General features: G+C 39.8%; 1 protein-coding gene across 2 annotated transcripts in view; it reads right to left on the reverse strand.

The window, feature by feature from the left end:
• Window positions 1–18,574, reverse strand: part of renbp (renin binding protein) — a 45,765-nt gene extending 27,191 nt beyond the window's left edge. Inside the window, exons 1-5 of one of the 2 annotated variants that reach the window (XM_028813255.2) lie at window positions 18,483–18,574; window positions 9,344–9,450; window positions 7,336–7,411; window positions 3,423–3,498; window positions 2,210–2,385 (exon numbers count right to left, since the gene is read on the reverse strand). In XM_028813255.2, coding sequence (XP_028669088.1) covers window positions 2,210–2,385; window positions 3,423–3,498; window positions 7,336–7,411; window positions 9,344–9,441 — 426 coding nt within the window. In that variant the 5' untranslated portion in view covers window positions 9,442–9,450; window positions 18,483–18,574. Of the gene's footprint in view, window positions 1–2,209; window positions 2,386–3,422; window positions 3,499–7,335; window positions 7,412–9,343; window positions 9,451–10,204; window positions 10,369–18,482 lie in introns of those variants that run through there. The other variant, XM_051933366.1, reaches the window with a different exon arrangement.
• Window positions 18,575–19,661: the final 1,087 nt, after the last annotated feature.

Here is a 19,661-nt window from a genome sequence, read left to right on the forward strand (position 1 = left end):
GGCTGGTAGGTTGTTCCAAACATCTTGGAGAACTAACCACAGATCTTCTGTGGATATAGGCTTCCTCACATCCTTCTGTCTCTTCATGTAACCCCAGACACACTCGATGATGTTGAGATCAGGACTCTGTGGGGGCCATACCATCACTTCCAGGACTTCTTGTTCTTTACGCTGAAGATAGTTCTTAATGACTTTGGCTGTATGTTTGGGGTCATTGTCCTGCTGCAGAATAAATTTGGGGCCAATCATACGCCTCCCTGATGGTATTGCATCTGCCTGTATTTCTCAGCATTGAGAACACCATTAATCCTGACCAAATCTCCAACTCCATTTGCAGAAATGCAGCCCCAAACGTTCAAGGAACCTCCACCATGCTTCATTGTTGCCTGCAGACACTCATTATTGTACCGCTCTCCAGCCCTTCGACAAACAAACTGCCTTCTGCTACAGTGAAATATTTCAAATTTTGATTCATCAGTCCAGAGCACCTGCTGCCATTTTTCTGCACCCCAGTTCCTATGTTTTCGTGCATACTTGAGTCGCTTTGCCTTGTTTCCACGTTGGAGGTATGGCTTTTTGGCTGCAACTCTTCCATGAAGACCACTTCTGGCCAGACTTCACCGGACAGTAGATGGGTGTACCTGGGTCCCACTGGTTTCTGCCAGTTCTGAGCTGATGGCACTGCTGGACATCTTCCGATGTTGAAGGGTAATAAGCTTGATGTGTCTCATCTGCTGCACTAAGTTTCCTTGGCCGACCACTGCGTCTACGATCCTCAACGTTGCCTGTTTCTTTGTGCTTCTTCAAAAGAGCTTGAATAGCACATCTTGAAACCCCAGTCTGCTTTGAAATCTTTGTCTGGGAGAGACCTTGCTGATGCAGTATAACTACCTTGTGCCTTGTTGCTATGCTCAATCTTGCCATGACATGAAAATGTCTTCCACAACCTCACATTGGTAGCAGAGTTTGGCTATTCCTCACCCAGTTTTAAGCCTCCTACACAGCCGTTTCCATTTCAGTTAATGACTGTGTTTCAACCTACGTGTGACATTGATGATCATTAGCACCTGTCTAGTATAATTGGTTGATAATATTGATTTGATTTAGATTTTTCTTTAGTTCGCTCACTTTGCATTTTGTAAATTGGTAACAATAAATAATCATTATTTATATTTCTGATAGCATTCTTTGTTTACAGCATTTTTTCACACCTGCCTAAATCTTTTGCACAGTACTGTATATATATATATATATATATATATATTATATATATATATATATATATATATATATATATATATATATATATATATATATATATATGCGGACGGCCGGAACACCCCTTTTCACTAGATCCGGGGGAGCAGCCATGGGAGCCACGCTACGTCCCTCGGAACCTTTGTTGGCAGCCCCCCTGGGTTGTGTCGGGGCCACTTTCGTGGAACACTGGAGCTCATCTTGGTTGGGCTCCATGACCTCCGCCAGGGGGAGCTGCATAGAGCTGCACGGCTTAACAAGCCCGTCTGGGCAGGAGCGTAGGCACACCCACAAGTGCAGACAGAAGTAGGTCAACCAGCACCTGCAGCACTTCCGGGTGGGCTATCAGAGGAGCCTGCAGCCACTACTCAGGGCACCAGAGTCGGGAGGAGGAGTACGAAGCTGCCCTGGGAGGAGTGGAAAGAAGAGTATGATTTGGGGTGATTTTTCTTTGTATTTTAGGACTGTGTTGTGCCTGTGGGGTTCACAGGGAAAATGTGCCCCACAGGTGAAGAATAAATTAAAAGTTCTTTTGTTTATTTTACACGTGCCTCCGTTGTCAGTCTGTGTCGGGCCGGTGCCAACCAAGCGCCAATATCACTATATATATTTGCAAAAAATGAAAAGGAGGATTAACATAAAATGACTAGCTTCTCTAGGCACTCTTGGTTGAATGTGCCCAAATAGATTCATTTATGTAATATGTGCTATTCTTCTAAACTTTCCAGCCCAATTCAATAAATTCTTTCTGCACATCAGACTGACGCACTTTAATAACAAGTTCAGTTAGATATCGTAATCGGACTTTCTTTTACTGGTTACTTCTGACCAAAACAAACAGTACAAACTCCCTATGCAATCTTGACGTTCAAGACTTCGGAGTCACTCTTCTATTTTGTGTATATCTATCTACACCTAATTGTAATGAGCTGGTGCCACCTTGAGACCAGACCTGGTATTGTTGCTCTTCAGTAACTCTTGCCAGCTCATCCATTGCCATCACATAGAAACACTCGCTGAAGATACTCCGCTGCACTTTGACCGCTTGCCCACTGCGAGTAAGACAGAAGGCACACTTCTTGTTGCCAGCCACAGGTACCCATGCATGACTCCGGAGAAATTCTCCACCTGCAGGTCATAAACAGAAGAAGACTTAATAGAACAGTGTCAGCCTTGAAAACAAAATTATAGATTATACTAAAAGACATTTTTTTTTAAACTCTGAACTAGCAGAGGGCATTCTGAATACGGTAGTTTAGTACAGTATCTAGTATTTCAATGGATACTGCAATATTCCCTAAGGGGAAAAAGGTAATCTTTATAGCACATTAAAACTTGGATAGGGTTAGATTTGGGGTTTAGACTATTGGTTCTGCATTCTTTGTTGTTTATGAAATACAAGACACGAGGGCTTATTTGCAGTCGCATAACAGTTAAAGAAAGCACTCTTCTAATCTATGTCACAAGCTTAAATTACCTCTAAAGCAGCATGGCGTGTCCTTAGTTAGAGGTTCTCTAGTTACTACTCAAACACCCAAGAGCCTAGTCCTGTTCCACTAAAAGGCGGCTCCAGCCTTCCAAACTGTTTAACTACTCAAATTGTAGCGGTTGTGCACTTTTCAGTCTCAATCTTTTCATTTAGTACATGTAAATTCATTTTTGAGTCACTGTACTCAACCTAGCATGTTAGAACCTTGGGAATTATTTTTTTTCTTGTTTTTCCTTTTTCAATAAATGTGATCCCCTCTAGATATTGACTCCAGTTTTGCCTTGATTTCAAGAATTACAAAAGAAACTTTTTGCTGATTTAAACATAGTAAATTAAATGCGCATACAGGCTACTGTGAAAACAGCAAAAGGAAAACAGCTTCAAATCACCAAAACTCTACTGTTATTTTTTTTCAGATTACCAGTTCTTCTATGTTCTTGCTTTGCAATAGTGACTTCTGTAAAAGATACTACAGAAGGCAAAAACTGTTTAACTGGGCGAGAGCTCCAGTACAGAATACATACAGTAACCATATTTCAGCTCAAGCAGCCTTACAATATTATAAACTCTGGATAGGCAATTGTTCAGCTGAGGTACACAATCATTGGAGTTGTAGAAGCAATGCACCACTTAGTTTGACCACCTCACAAGACATGAATAAAAAGTCAACACTTACCTGACTTGGCAGCCTGTAATATGTCAGGCTTGTGAAATCGCTCAACACTTCTATACAGCCGGCAATACATCCACACCTGTGGGACACAGCCTTGAGCTTATCAAATATGATGGAAAAATTTCACACAAATATTTTGCTAGTATACAAATCCTTTTGAATAACCAGTATTTCACTTGCTACAATTACTGTATAAATACAATATTGTTAGACCGGCTAACCCTTATCATTGGTCAAACTGGTATATTGTATACGGACGTACATTACAAGTAAAGAGAAGTAAAAAGAGATATTGTTGATCATAATTTTGCATCATTTCTTTATCTCAGTTTTCACCGACTGAAGGAATTAGGTGGTGTTTTTTTTTTTTTTTTCAAAACAACATTTACTGGTCTGGTCGCTCCTATGGCCGTCACCCTCAAGGGAGTAGCTGCTGCAGTGGCGGATCAGCTCCTTCCGATGGTGTCCGATGTCGTTCCTTTCAACAAGCGTATTATGCGACACGGATTAAGGCATTCTCTGGATGCCTTGTCTGTTGTCTCAGTGTATGCTCGGACTGTGGTGAGTGATGTCTCGGTGAGGGAAACATTTTATTTGCAACTTCTCTCAGTGGTTGATGGGTGCAGCGAGGTGACACTCCTCTGGTCATGGGTGACTTCAATGCAACCACTGGCACTGACAGGGTTGGCTATGAGGATTGTGTTGTCCCCATGGGTCTAGTGATTGTGATGAAAGTGGCTCCATGTTCCTGGACTTTGAAAAAGGTTAGAGGCTGTAGATTGCTGGATTCTGGCTCCAGTGCATTAAGTGGTATCACTGGACTTGGTACTCCAATGCTGGTGGTGCAGTGAAGGAGACTAATCATATCCTCATGGGCAGACACTGGAGGCTCCTACAGAACTGCAGGGTCTACAGAAGTACCCAGTTTGTGAATTCTGACCACAAACTTGTTGCTACCCTAAAGATCCAGCTTAGGTTCAGTAGGCTACCACCTACTAAGAGAATGAGGGTGGACCTGGCCAAATGCAAAGATCAGACTGTTTCTAATGTGTCTGCACACAGTTTGTGTGAGGAACTTGCAGACTTGGGTGGGACTGCTGATCCTAATGTGATGTGGAAGACCTTCCGTGACAAAACCCTGAATGTTGCTGTGGATTGTGTTGGTGCTGCCTCAGAAGGAGGTGTTTCACCTAATAGAACAATCTCGAGATATCATCGAGAGAAGTCACAGCACACAGCTTGATGACAACTCCGAGAACTGAGAAGGACGGCTGCAAGGCTGTGGGTAATTAAGGAGGTGTTTGGTAGAGAATCTGTGAGCAAGTGACACACCATCCATGATCTGGTGATTCACATCCTGTTTACAGAGGAATCAAAGCATTACGAACATCCAAATCTTCCTCAGAGAGTTGCAGTCAGAGCAGGTGATAGAATGGTCCTTATGGATTACACTGCAATTGTTACCTGCTGGGCTGGCTACGTTGAGCAGCTATTTAAAGCCGATCCTCTAGCTAGGACACTGGACATCTATGAGTCCACAGACCTTGAGGCTGATCCTCCAATTAGCTGTGAACCACCTAATCTCACGGAGATTGCACAGGCGGTGAACCAGCTGAGGGTAGGGAAGGCTGCTGGGATCTGTTTTATCTGGGGTGAGCTTCTCCAGGCTGTTGGTAAGGTTGTCCTCCTTGCAGTGCAAACAATCCTTGCTTCCATTTGGGAGACGGGCATCATTCCAACTGACTGGAAAACCGGAATTGTCATCTCTCTCTGGAAAGGGAAGGGCGATTGCCTGGATTGTCGCAACTAAAGGGGGATAACACTTTTCTCAGTGAAGGGTAAGGTACTTGCTAGGGTCATCCTCAATTGGATCTGTGATCACTTGTTCACCTACCAGCAACTGGAGCAGTCTGGTTTTATGCCCAAGTAGTAAGCAAGCCTACCATGAACAATATCCTGGCATTGAGGGTTCTCATGGTAGGCAAATGCGAATATCGGCAGAGTTTCTCTGCAGCCTTTGTCGATTTTCGTAAAGCGTTTTAACTCAGTTGGCTGAGCTGCCCTGTGGGGCATCCTGACAATTTGCGTGTTTCTCCCAAAGTTGCTGGATATCACGGCCGACCTGTACACTGGTACTGTGAGTGCTGTGCAGAGTGGAGGCAGAACCTCTGTGGTTTTTCCTCAGTTGATTCTAGGGTTCATTAGGGGTGTGTTCTTGCTCTTCCTCTGTTCAGTGCTTGGATTTACTGAGTGTTTCAGCAGGGTTGCGGCTGTGGGGCATCTGCTAGTGAAGAAAAATTCCCTGATTTTGACTTTGCCGGTGACCTTCTGAAGTCACTGAAGACTCTCGAGAGACTGAGCAAGGAGTCTGAGTGTCTTGGATAAAAATCAAGATCCAGGCCTTTAATGACCTCTTGGGCACAGCCATCAGCAGTGTGTCTGTCTGAGGAGAGAATGTCAACCTTGTCGAGAGGTTTACTTCCTTACATTCATATCTCTGGTGACTCATCCTATGAAGTCAGTAGACGGATTGGGAGGGCTTGGAGGGGTCATGAGGTCAGTTAGAAAATGGTGTGTGGTGCTCCCAATAGGTTTGCAAAAGAATGAAGATCCAAGTCTTATAACAAAACAGGAAGCACCAGGAGTTTAATGGTTGAGATACGGATGCTATCCAGTGACCCGAGATGAAGACTGGACTCCTTTGGTACTTCTTTGGAGAATCGTTGGGTACCATTGGTTCGACTTTGTATGGAAGGACAGGTTGCTCATATAGTTACAAATAAAGCACATTACCTGCATTGTGGGGGAGCGTCAGTTACAGCATTACAGCCATGAGGCACAATTCCCAGTGATTGATCTGGCTCGCAGGATCCTCATGTTTGAGGACCTGAGCACCTGAACCAGACCAAGGGGACACCCATGTAACACCTGGCTATGGCAGATTGACTGTCACTGACTGGATCGTTTGTCTGCCTGCATGGTTGCCAACTAGGATCCCAAGCCGTTTTGTCATGTGGTGGGTGTGGCAAAGTGCTGTACCAGTGTATGCTCTCCAACCTGACCTGACCTGTACACTCATTTATACAATGCTATGAGGGTAAATCAAAAAGTAAAGGAAATTTGAAAATTATGTGGTAGCCACAATGGATAGAAGCTAATGCAATACAATGCATTTGCAACGACTTATGGGAAGTTCAAAATTCTGGGAATTTCAGCAGGTTACACTTCCTTTGCCAAAAGAAATCTCACTACTCAGCATTGTTCAACAATGGTACAATCCCACAGTGGATTGTCCATGTTCATTTGACCTTAAGAACATTTATTTAAAAAATATTTGTGTCATTTTTCCAAAAAAAATACACAAACAGAAACTACAAAATGACATCAAACTGTTCACAAGTCCTTCTCTGTAATCACTGAAGATGCACTCAAAGATCTGCAATAGGAACTTCTTGCTGCAGCATCATGGAGGTAGTTGAGGCCTGCACCAGCACCCCCAATTTAGTAAAATACTACAGAAGCTTAAGGAGGTCCCTATTTTAGAAGATAAGATTCCGGAGAAAAAAGTCTTAGTTTTTATTTTTTTAAATTCATTTTATGACTAAAGCTCTGCTTATTTTGAGAACTCGAATGCTCTCAAACTCTAGTCTGATCATTGTTACATGGAATTCTTTTTTTTTTTTAAATATACTTTGTTAACATATTTGTAAATATACCTCATATCTAATTGTAATTATAACCTGTGGTTAATGGCTTCAATTTATTTCCTACATCCACCTCTCATTTTAAAGTTTGGTTATCTTTGGCTAAAGTGATGAGTGCTGCTCACAAGACAAAAATGCCTTCTGGAATGAAACCCTGCATAAAACATATTACATAAATATACTGTAGATATAGGAGTGCTTAAAAATCTTACCTGCCTTCCCTGCAGCCAGACATATTTAAGATCGTCGTAGACTTCTCCATCCTTTCCCAAACAGGTGAAGAAACCTCTGCAAACAGATTTGTGAATGAATACAGAACAGATCAAGTAACTAATTGGATCATTTTCATCAGGTCCAAGTAGAACCATTAACACAATTATACAAAAGATCTGTTATCTTGTGCTACTCTTCAAACATTAAACAGAAACTGCAGACAGAACTTTGAAAATAACCATTCTAATTGCCAAAATGTTATACATGTATATGTTATATATGTTGCATACTCGAAAGCATAATGTTAAACACTCTGCAAAGCAGAAAAAATACATAAACTCGTGTGCAAACAACATGGTGGTTTTAATGCAAATAAAAGTTTCTTAAATTGTGGAAAATTCCACCATCCTAGATCCATCACAGTCTGCACTGGAGAAGATGACAGCTACAACAATTTACAATGAAGATATGACAATGTGTCCGTCAACAACGTCTCCACACCAATATACTATTAATAATCATCTTGTATTTCTACAAAACTAACTCTGTGCTTTATATTTCAAAGATTTACCAAAGATGACCTAATTTGTATTTACCGGTAAACAGATTTATCTTGTGAAGTGACATCCTGCAGACATTAACAAATAAAAGCACCTAAAAATCATTCATTGTTCTTGTATTTATACATTTCACTTGTGCCAAGGACTGACTACCATATGCAGATCCAGACATTGTAATCAGGGGCTCATTCTTTACCCATCATGTCATATCTGCTTTTAAATTTCTATAACTTTCATGAACTCTCACACAGAAAGAATGATGCACCTACATGTAAGGGCCTCGGCTTGTAAATCTCAAGTACAAATTAATATTTTGGGGGATCCTAAATTTACAAGTGTAAATGTTATCGATTTTACCAATAAAAAGGGATAGTAAGTTACATTTCAAGCAGGTCTACCTTATCGAAGTCTTTTCTTCTTATATACAGAAGAATGAAACTGTCAGATCTAGCAGAACAGAATAGTAGACAGATCTGGTATTATTTTCTTGATTTATTAATGTATTCCACCTGCTAATTTAGGAGAAAGTAATTGTATTCCTAATTTCACTTATATTTTATGTCTTGATTGTCACCTCCAATGAGGTCAGGATTTCCAGATTTGCAGCTGTCAGTTGGCTGTGGTCAGGCACATTTGCACAGAAGCCACTACATGATAGAGGCAGTGCCATTATATACAAGGACGGGGGTTTTTTGGAGTTAACATCAGAAATTTAGATAATTTATAGGAAAGGCATCATCAGAAAGGAAAACTAATTTCTTGTGTTTATCATTTCCTCCTCTGTCTTTTGACCATGAATTTAGCTGTAGTGTAAATGTTTATGCTTAGAAGTCTGTTTGGTTTCCGATCTCATGCTTGCCCCCACATGATTTTGCCCAATATATCAAACCTCTGACATGCAATTATTAATTTATGATAAAAGTAACTTATTTATTGACAAATACCTTTAATTATGGCATCGCTTATGAAACTTGTATTTAGTCCAGGATTTTGCATATTAAATGCAGAATGTTACTGTATCCTGTTTTATTATATTGTCTGATTTTGCTCTGATCTGATTAAAGATAAAATGTATTGCATCAACATTGATTGTTTAAACAGATTTTAATGGTATCAGTAAAGGCTGCTTAGAGTTAAGAAAAAAATGATATGTTGCTGTATTGTAAATTACCAGCACGATAGAGCTTTGCTGTGAATAGGTGTTCATTTTGAACAGAAAAGCTACATTTCAAAAGACTGCCATCATTCCAGCTCAGACAGACACACATTACAACTCAAGGAACAGTACACAAACTGGAAAGTAAAGCAGCAAAGGCAATGCACAAGCTACATTAAGGGTTAGTAATTATCAACACTTTCACTTTCCAGTGTGTTCTTGTCCAGATTATTTTTTGTTTTGCACTACAGGCTGCCTAATTTTTAAAAATTACTTCCTTATCTTATTTACCCATGATCATCATGTGAGTGCTTCAGCCAGAAAGCCACAACTTGATCCAGCTCAGCACAAATCTTTTTGCGGAAGCTTTCCAAAACCTCTTCAGCCATGGAAAAACTCTAAGGAGTAAAACATTGCAGTTATTACAACACTTTGCCATATAAGAACATTATAAACAGGCAAAATAAAAACTAACTGCCTGCATCATGAAAGAAGCAGGAACCTTCACCACTTAAAAAGCGAAAAACAAAACAAAAAAAAGTTTACATAAACTCACATTCTATGCTGTGATACGTTAATTTTTCTACAACTCATTTGTCCCATCAACTTAACTATCAAACACAACACAAATCTATTTTTGTGCAATAGCCCAGTAAACACTAACCAAACCAACACAAATGGGGGTGTGTAGAATAATAATTTGCATCAGTATATAAGCAACACAGTAAACTGAAACAATTTATCTTGTTTGCAGTACTCAGGACAAAAGCTCAGTGTCACAGTGCCAGTGAAATTTTATCCATCCATCCATCCATCCATCCTCTTCCGCTTATCCGAGGTCGGGTCGCGGGGGCAGCAGCTTGAGCAGAGATGCCCAGACTTCCCTCTCCCCGGCCACTTCTTCTAGCTCTTCCGGGAGAATCCCGAGGTGTTCCCAGGCCAGCCGGGAGACATAGTCCTTCCAGCGTGTCCTGGGTCTTCCCCGGGGCCTCCTCCCGGTTGGACGTGCCCGGAACACCTCACCAGGGAGGCGTCCAGGAGGCATCCTGATCAGATGCCCGAGCCACCTCATCTGATTCCTCTCAATTGCCATAAGCATGCAACTGGATAATGGTGGGTATTACGCCAACAGGATACATTGTTATACCATACCTGATTTCAGGGTTGAAGGCACACAAGCTTGCTGTCAAAGAATATGGTGCTCCTTCCTTGTTTTAATGATGAGACATGAGAGATACAGGAATATCAAGCAGCTGATAACCAGGGGGCCTTGATGCATTAAAGATCAGCGCCACTCATGAAAATTTCTGTAGAGACTAACAAAAAAACACACACTCTTGTTTTTTTTTAGTCTGTGGTTGTTTTAAACAGAAGAATACACCTTAATATGTCCAAGTGTGCGTCCAACAGAGACTAAAACTAAATTTCAATTAATACCCTGTACTTTTATGTATCACCTACATTGTATGCTACATGCATTGCCACATCATTATGGGGAAATGTTTTCACAAAAGAAAGAAAAAAAAAAACCACAAACATACAACATAATTAATAACTTCAGTGGTAGAAATCCATGAAGCCTAAAGCAACAAAACATCCTCCAATACACCGCTGCCCTGATGTTAACCTCAAAATATGTTGTTGCTGCCACGCCTGAGGTTTAATCTTCAGGTTAAATGAAAGTTTCACTGGTTTATGGAGACACATGGGTGACAAAGGGGACAGAGTGCCCTGCTGAGCCTGACCTCATTCTCCCTAGGCCAGGATAATAATAATAATAATAATAATAATAATAAATTTTATGTAGATAGTGCCTTTCCCATGCACAAGGTGCAGTCACAGAAAAGTCACGACTAAGCACTTCAATTCTTTCCATCGTTTTCCCTTGCAATTCTAACCAATTCTTCCTACTCCAACCTTCCTGGTCACTTGGCCTACGCCTTTTATGATCCTGCCTCCTGTCTCTTACGTTATCAGCTACCTCATTAATGCCTGTGGTGCCGTCAATGCCATTTTCCTATGCAAGATCTGAAGGGAGTTTGGAATGCAGTCTTACCCACAGAATGCTGATTCTCATAAGCAGAGGTTTAGTGAGTAAGCAGTCCATAACAGCCTATTCTTCAGCTCATACAGTATCTCCAGCCTATTGGCAGTCCATTTGTATGTTTCTGACCACACAAACTAAGGCAACATCCCATGTTACTATGATTGAAAACGATCTCCGTCCACACTAGTATTTACATATCGTTTACAAAAGTATTTTATCTACAGTGGAACCTCGGTTTGCGTTTCATTCCGGAAACGTGCTCGCAGTCCAAAGCACTCGTATATCAAAGTGAATTTCCCCATAAGAAATAATGGAAACTCAGATGATTCGTTCCACAACCCAAAACTATTCATATAAAATCATAAATACAAAATATAAAGTAAAAATACATAAAACAATTTAACCTGCACTTTACCTTTGAAAAGAATTATGGCTGGTGTGAGTGAGTTTCTAAAAACTCGTGGGATTCCACCCAACGGGACGACACGTGGAAGAGCGTCCCAAAGCAATCACAGTCTCCCAGCGCTGTAGCAGTTCGCCGTAAAAGCGAATCCGAAAAGATCGCGGACATGCTATAAGCGTCTGCCGTCGATGGGTGATACAAGGAGCAAGGAACATTATAAATGTGCAGGGCACAGTACTACTTGGCCACGACCCTGCCTGACTGCTATGTCTGTGTATAGGAGAGTGGCCGATCCCGCTACAATAAATAACCGCGCTGTTGCTGTTTCAAGCTAAATAAAACTGGTGTTGCTAAAGTACTGAGACTCAGCTTCGTGTTTTGCAGTGCAAGACGGGGACTCACACCTCACAGCACACACACGCGCGCGCGCGCGCGCACACACACACATACACACACACACAGTCACAATGCTGTAGTAAACAGTATACGCTCGTACGGATGTTGACTATATGAGTGAGGCACACCGACTAAGACGGAGAATAGGAGACGATTGCCCACAATCCTGTAGCGAGAGAGAGAGAGAGAGAGAGAGAAAGAACCATCAGCTCAGTTGTGATCACATGACTCTCAGCAGACAAAGCGTATACATACTACTCGTATTGCAAGACCTCGCTCGTTTATCAAGTCAAAATTTATTAAAAATTTTAGCTCGTCTTGCAAAACACTCGCAAACCAAGTTACTCGCAAACCGAGGTTCCACTGTATTTTAAAACACCTGGAAATGCACGATACAATTGCCGTCTAGATAGGGCATGCACATGGCATAGGCATCTTTAACCAGGGATGGAGATTTTAAGCCCAATTTGCAGCTGTTACCAGTGTTTCAGAGTTGGCCTTAGTTTCAGTTTCATAAGCAAGTCTTTCACCTGCAATCTGGCATTCCATCTACTCTCATACTGCATCTTACAATTGGGATGTCACACAATCAGAATACTTGTCATGTCAGAAAATTCAATCAGTTTTTTTGTATTGGGGGCAGTCTCACAAGCCAGTGTTCTCATGTTGCCATCATATTTCCCAAAATTAATTGCACAGCAACTGCATATAATGTGCGTTGTACACATCGCAGCATGTAAATTGGACCAAATTTGCTTGTGCAGTTTGAACACATACAAGACTGGTGACTGTTATGCAATATGCTAAGTCACTTGACCATCCATGATTTCACACAAAATGCAATTTAGATGCATACACGTAAGCAACACAGCACGCTTCATGTAAAGCAACTCTTCTATGCCCACTATGTCGGAATGTTTTTCTTCCATGAGGGTGACCAGTCAGGGATTGAGATTTTGTAATTTGCAGGATCCAATCAAGGAAGAACCATGTAATAAACATGAACCAACTCAGCACTTCCGGATATCTTTGATTTCTCCCATCCACAATGAAATGGCACACTGGGGTTTTTTGAAAGTATCCAGATTTGGAGAGTGTTTTCAGAAGTATTTGTATTCAGAGGTTGAAAACACTGCTGTAACATGGATGAAAAGCAAAACAATTAAGATATATGTCTGCATTTTTAAATGAAGACAAAATAATGTGGATAGGGCCTAACAGCAGGACACACACAGGCAGTCCTCATAACTCACCCCAGATACTTGATAGAATAACTCATAAAAAGTAGGACTTCAATATAAGTAATATTACACCAGTGGTACCCGGTGTCCACAGCACCTTTATATCAAGAGTCAAGATTCTTTGTTTGTCACATGCATAGTTATACAGGACAACACGCAGTGAAATGCATCCTGATCCGCTTATCAAAACTGTGCAAAGTTAGAAGAATATCACTTAGATTAACAAAAAGTCCTAGATTGAAAGATAACAATATAATAGGACATAAATAAATAAATCACATCAGATTATAATCGCTGCTTTACTGATTTTATAGCAACTAGCCTATCATAACTTGTCCTCCACCAGATCTAGAAACTCAAGTTAGCCCTCTTATGAATAACCAGAGACGTCACCAATACGTACTGCATATTGCAGTACAAATGCAAACAAAACCAACCAACAGCTGCAGACTGAACAACCCACCATGATCTGCCATGGAAGATTTTGAACTGCAGATGGGAACTGTTAAAGATTTCTTGACCTTTAGTTGCCTTTACAATGTTCTCAAAATGTAAAAATACAACAGGTTTAAAAACAAAAAAATTATTTTAGCTAATTCTACAATGATCAGCAGCCTGTATGTAATTTTCTTGTTTTTATCCCAAATGTACAGAATCATGCTTGTTAGATTAATTGGAGAGGCCAAATTGGCCTTGTGTGACGGGGCCCTATAAAGGACCACCACTCGGACCTTGGTTGGCTCCTGTCTTGTGCCCTGTATTATCAGGACAGGCTCTGGCTCTCCCAGGGATGCTGATTGGGATTAAGCAGGTTTAAAAACCAATGTTAAACTACTAACTACTAATGATCACACTTTTTTCAACTTCAACAAACAGGGCTGAACACAAAAATCTGCTTTTAACTGCTTTACCTCATGAAATGATTTGCAAATCTCATAAACCCATATTTTATTAACAACAGAACATAGAAAACATATCAAATGTTTAAACTGAGAAAAAGTACCATTTTAGGAAAAGAAAAAGATTATTCTGAATTTGATGGCAGCAACGGGTCTCAAAAAAAGTTGGGACAGGGCCATGTTTATCACTGTTTAGCATCCCCTCTTCCTTTAAACGGGGTATACGTTTGGGAACTGAGGAGACCAGTTGCTGGACCTTTGGGAAAGGAATGTTGTCCCATTCTTGTCCGGTACAGGATTCTAGCTGCTCAACAGTCCTTGGTCTCCTTTGTTGTATTTTTGTTTCATGATGCCCCAAATGTTTTCAGTTGGTGAAAGGTCAGGACTGCAGGCAAGCCACTTCAGCAGCCGGACTCTGCTACTACAAAGCCATGCCGTTGTAACAGATGCAGCATGCAGTTTAGCGTTGTCATGCCGAAATATGCAAGGCGATTCAATTGTGCATGTCTTTGGACTGTGGGAAGAAACCACACTGTGCAAACTCCACGCAGGGAGGACCCGGGAAGCGAACCCAGGTCTCCTTACTGCAAGGCAGCAGCGCTACCACTGCGCCACCATGCCGCCGCCTTTTGTTGTCCCCATCCCAACTTTTTTGTTGCTGTCATCAAATTCAAAATGAGCTAATATTTTTCATGAAATAGTAAAATGTCTCACTTTTGACATTTGTTATGGGATATGTGTGTGGCTTATTTGTTTATTGCTCTGGGTACTCCAAATTCCTTCCAAATGTGCATGCTAAATTATTTTGCAACTCCAAACTGCTGTGAGTAAGCTCGGGGTGAGGGAGGAGGTTACCTTCTGGGTTAAGATGTACTGAAATGCTTTAAGCCAGAGTTTCAGTATGAAGTAAGTTTTTAAAAGGTAAGTCTATTTTTCATCAGCATTACCTCAATACCAGCATTTCCCTCAACTCCAAAATACAGCTCTGTGCATCTGCCGACTAACAGCATTTAATGCACATGGCAACTGCATTTCCTAAAACTTTTTTTTTTTTTTTTTTTTGATGGCTTAACTGGTTTGTGGGAATGCTGTGGTCTCCAAGAGGGATTTTCATTCAGACTTCAATACATATATTGTCTGAGAAATAGCCCAATCTAGCAAGTACATTAAATGAACAGATCAGTGACAATTGTCAATATGGTTTTGATTAAATCTGTCCAAACTGCAAGAAAGGAACAAATGTATTATAAACTGTAGGCTTTTTGAGAAAAATGAGAGCAAATTATGCATTTCTACATATTACATGCAAAATAAATCATCCTCCAGCTGAAGTTTCTAGTAACCTTTATACTGTGAGAAATTTTTATAACAAGATTTAATGTGAATATACTAATTTCCATCATCTTGCGTTTTCTTTTACATGGTCTCAGGGAGCTGAGGCCTACAGCAGCTGCTTTGACCATAAGACAAGTATCAGCCTGGGATGGGACTCTTACCTAGCATAGAAGGCTAATGAGGCTAATGTGCAGGTCTATGGAATGAAAATTGTAGTACCAGGACAAAAAGCTCAACACACAGGTACAGTTAAAAAGTGAACAAGCCACATGGACAGTGACTATTTGAAAAACCAAAGCCAAGTTCACAAAAGCCTCAGGGCAACTTCACTAACTATTGAGAATAGCGATACATAAAAAAAATAAATAAATAAATAAAAGTACCGAAACTACCAAGTTTTGCTTAGTTTAAATGTGGTTTCATTTTTTTTTTTTTAACTTAGTAAGAAATTGGTTAAATAAAAAAAAAATATTAAGATTAATTCCTTCTTAATTTTCTGAATTGTTGGCATCTGTCTGTTTTTTATGGTGTGTTTTGCTGTTATCATGCACTTCTTAAGATTGATGTGCTGCATGTTGATTGGAACATGAAAGTAAGGATTCCACAGTACTCCGTGCATGTGACAATAATAGATGTATATTATTACCTATAAATACTGATTTCCCCTCTACTAAAAACAGGGCCCCGTACTATTCTCCGCTAAAGATCTGCCTGATCAAAACCTTTTTCTTTAACCTTTTATTATGATTTTGCTGTGAGTTACATTTCAACCCATCTATAGCTGTGTAAGTGATCAACATAGATCTCTACTTTAACATTTGCAGTTCTACCATCCACTGGAATATATTTTGCAATGCATGCAGTAATAAAATGCATTGCATTTGTCATTGTAAACAAATGGCGCATCACAAACATTTGAACTAATAAAATGTACTACTACAAATGTTTGTATGTTCCACCTAATGGAATAACAAATGCAAAACATTTGTCATATGCCATTTGGTATGGGATTCATAAAAGCAGTGATAAAGTCTGTGAGATGCCATCTGTTTGAATGGCAGAGACATAATAGGATGGACACAGATACAGACACATCGTTTTATTTACATGGATTACTTATACAGTACTGCAAGTTGTGTGCAATAAAAATCTGCAATCCTAACTCTTCTTTACATAATGAAACAGGAAGGAGCTAACACTGTAACTAGTTCACTTGCAGAGATGAAATGTGACTCGCTGGAATATTAAAAGCTTTTCAGATCAGATTTACTTGATTTACATTAATATGTAAAGTTTTTATTATCCAGAGTGCCCACCACATTTCTGTTATCTACATTCTAATAAATCAGAGCATAAGACATGAACTAAGAAACTATATTTTAGCAGGACATTTCCCTTTTGGTGCCCAATTGCACCACAAACAGGAGCCTCTAGCTACTTGTGGTAATCTATAGACAATGTACTATGTTTGGGAAACTGCACTTCAGCGTTTATCTGCTTCCAGTGAGCTAATTTATCCACCAACATCTCGTGTCCCACTCGCATGCTGCACAATCACTGCATCATGCTCAAATCATTTAATTTTGATTGTACTTGTTAAACTGCCAGTATACTCCCATGTGGCAACCCTGTTTCTCTTTTAAAGTTCTTTGTAATTGAACTTGCTGTTACTTGCATCACAAGTACCTTTTAAAAAGTAAAAATTGGCAAGGCCTTGTCACACATTGCAAGAACTCTAACTGGGTGTACTAAAATTCCAAACTAGGGTGCCTTTTGTATGGTTTGTTATTATTTCCATGTTTACATGGGTTGCCTGCCAAAGTTCAAAGACACTCTTGTTAGGTAATCAGGCCGACTGAAAGTGATAATGTGTCTGTATGAACTACTTCATTCACGCCTTGCATCAACTGCTGCTAAGATAAGCTCTTGATGTCCTAGAACCCTCTAGTTAAAAAAGGGAGGATGGGTGTGAAAAGACAGATAGTCAGTTAGGTTGCAAAAATACCAGTAAACATGTCAAAGATATATAAAATTGATTTGTTAGCTAAAATTTATGAACAAAACTGGTCACTGACTTTGTTAAAAATGGACAACACAGAATTATATGGACACACTACTCGCATTCCCCTCCAATTTGTTGATGTTTCGTACAGTTCTATTCACCTAGATTTTGAATTAGATGAAATTATGCAGTTTAAAGTATTCTTGTTCATCTTTCTGCCAGATAAATACAATAAGGAACATTATAGGAGACATGGGGAGAAACTCAACACATATTGACCAGACAGGGATTTGAACCAAATTTTTTAGGACTGTGAGAAACCATTTCAATATCATGGTAGCCTTGTTGAAAAGAAACTTATCATTCATATAAGTGGGTATTAAAACAAGAAAACAACATTTAAAATTAACTTAACAATTTTCAGCGAAAACTAGAATAGTTTACAGATTATTCAACCAGTGCTAATGAAAATCTGCTCATAATGCGGAGTTCCAGGATCAGTAAAAAAAAAACTACAATGTGAACTGTCAAATATTTATAATGTTAATGTGCAGAAAAAAATTACAGTAACATCGGCCAAAGGTTTACATACAAGATACGTATTAGGCAATACTAAATTGCATGCAGTTAAGCTCCAGCTTTAAAGAAAGTTAAAAGCATACTTAAATATTTCACCAGTAAAAAGTATGTTTTATATCATAGAATAGACAGAAGTAGGAAGTTTACTGCTCCCTCCCCCATCTTCTACAAACCGTGCAGGACATCCTTAGGATATGCTGACTTCACAGGACAAGACACAACAGCACTCACTGCTGAAGGCTCACTATAGACTCCGTCATAAGACAACACTGTCGGCAAATTAATTTCACTCGTGTTAAATGCACTGACCATTCCTGCAAAGCATCCCTTAAACACGAACAAAATGCTATTCTCTAATTGCGAAATGAACACAGCCCTGCAGATAGTAACTACTTGCTGCAGACATAACCCTGAAAAGATATTATCTTGGTACCAACTAATTTCTTATTTTCGCATAAGCAGCAGTGCAATTACTAGAAATAATTTCTTCGTTCTGAATCAGCAGCACGCCTTATTATCCATACTCACAGAATAACAGCAAACCAACTTGGTAGATCATATGACCGCGTACGTCCCTGAACTATGTCCAGGCGGAGCTCAGCCGTGTGACAAATCACGTGAGTGACACGCCCTACTGGAAGATGATTTTGATGCCCATCATTTATGCGCAAATAGAACAAACCCATCAGCATGTGGGCGTGTCATTTAAACCAATCTCCGTCTTTACTCACTAGAAAAGATCTAGCTACTAAAGAAGGGGCGTGGTTTATTGCTCCGCCTAGGAAAGTCTGATTGTTCAGCCTATTCATTTTTAAATAGTAATCCAAACCTCTGAGCCGCATTTCTCTTTCAGCACGTATCATTTTTTTTGGTCACACTAGCAACAAGAAGCTTTCAACGGCGCACTCTTATTTACATAAAAATGTTTGCCGTGAATCTAAATGTGAACCGTTTTCTTGTTAGAATGTTAGAAGGTACCCTGAAAAACTTCTACGTTGAGCGCTTTACAGAAGAATATTTTGTCAAGTGCTGGTTCCCTCTGTACCTACCTACTGATACATTACTTTTAAGTAGGCATAAATTATTGTAGCTGGACAAGCTCAAAAAGCAGTATAAAAGCAGATAAAAGCAGTACTACAAAGTATACATTATTGAATCCATTTTTATCATAAGGTAGGCCTACCTTTTAAACAGAAAACTATAAAACAATTCATTGAAAATTATGAGCAATCTAACATACACCAGAAAAAAACAACAGGTTGCCAGTCTTAGGTCTTAAAGAAAGGGTTAGCTTTCATCTACCCATTTTCTGAACCAGTTTTCTTCAGTATAGGTAGGGCTAGGCAGAACCACACCAATTCCCATGGCTGCAGGCACTATTTTATGATTTTATGTTACACGTAAAATATTTCACTAAGCATCTGTCAGGCAGTGTGACTGAGTAACAAAGATGATGAACATTCATCTATTTGCCAGTACTTAAGTCCTAATAATGAACATGTTAAACCCTTTGGCATGGTATTCACTATTAAAGGGATCTTTATAATAGAGAATAATGGCTGTAACAGATTTTAATATATTTACATCATATAAATATATGTGTTTTTGGCAACACACAGGAATAGTTGTGAATTACTATGGTTATGCTTGTATTTCCATAAAATTGTGCAACATGATAATGTAAAGCATGTGCATAAATACTCCTCT

Source organism: Erpetoichthys calabaricus, chromosome 11 (assembly GCF_900747795.2).
Source record: "Erpetoichthys calabaricus chromosome 11, fErpCal1.3, whole genome shotgun sequence".
NCBI lineage: Eukaryota > Metazoa > Chordata > Cladistia > Polypteriformes > Polypteridae > Erpetoichthys > Erpetoichthys calabaricus.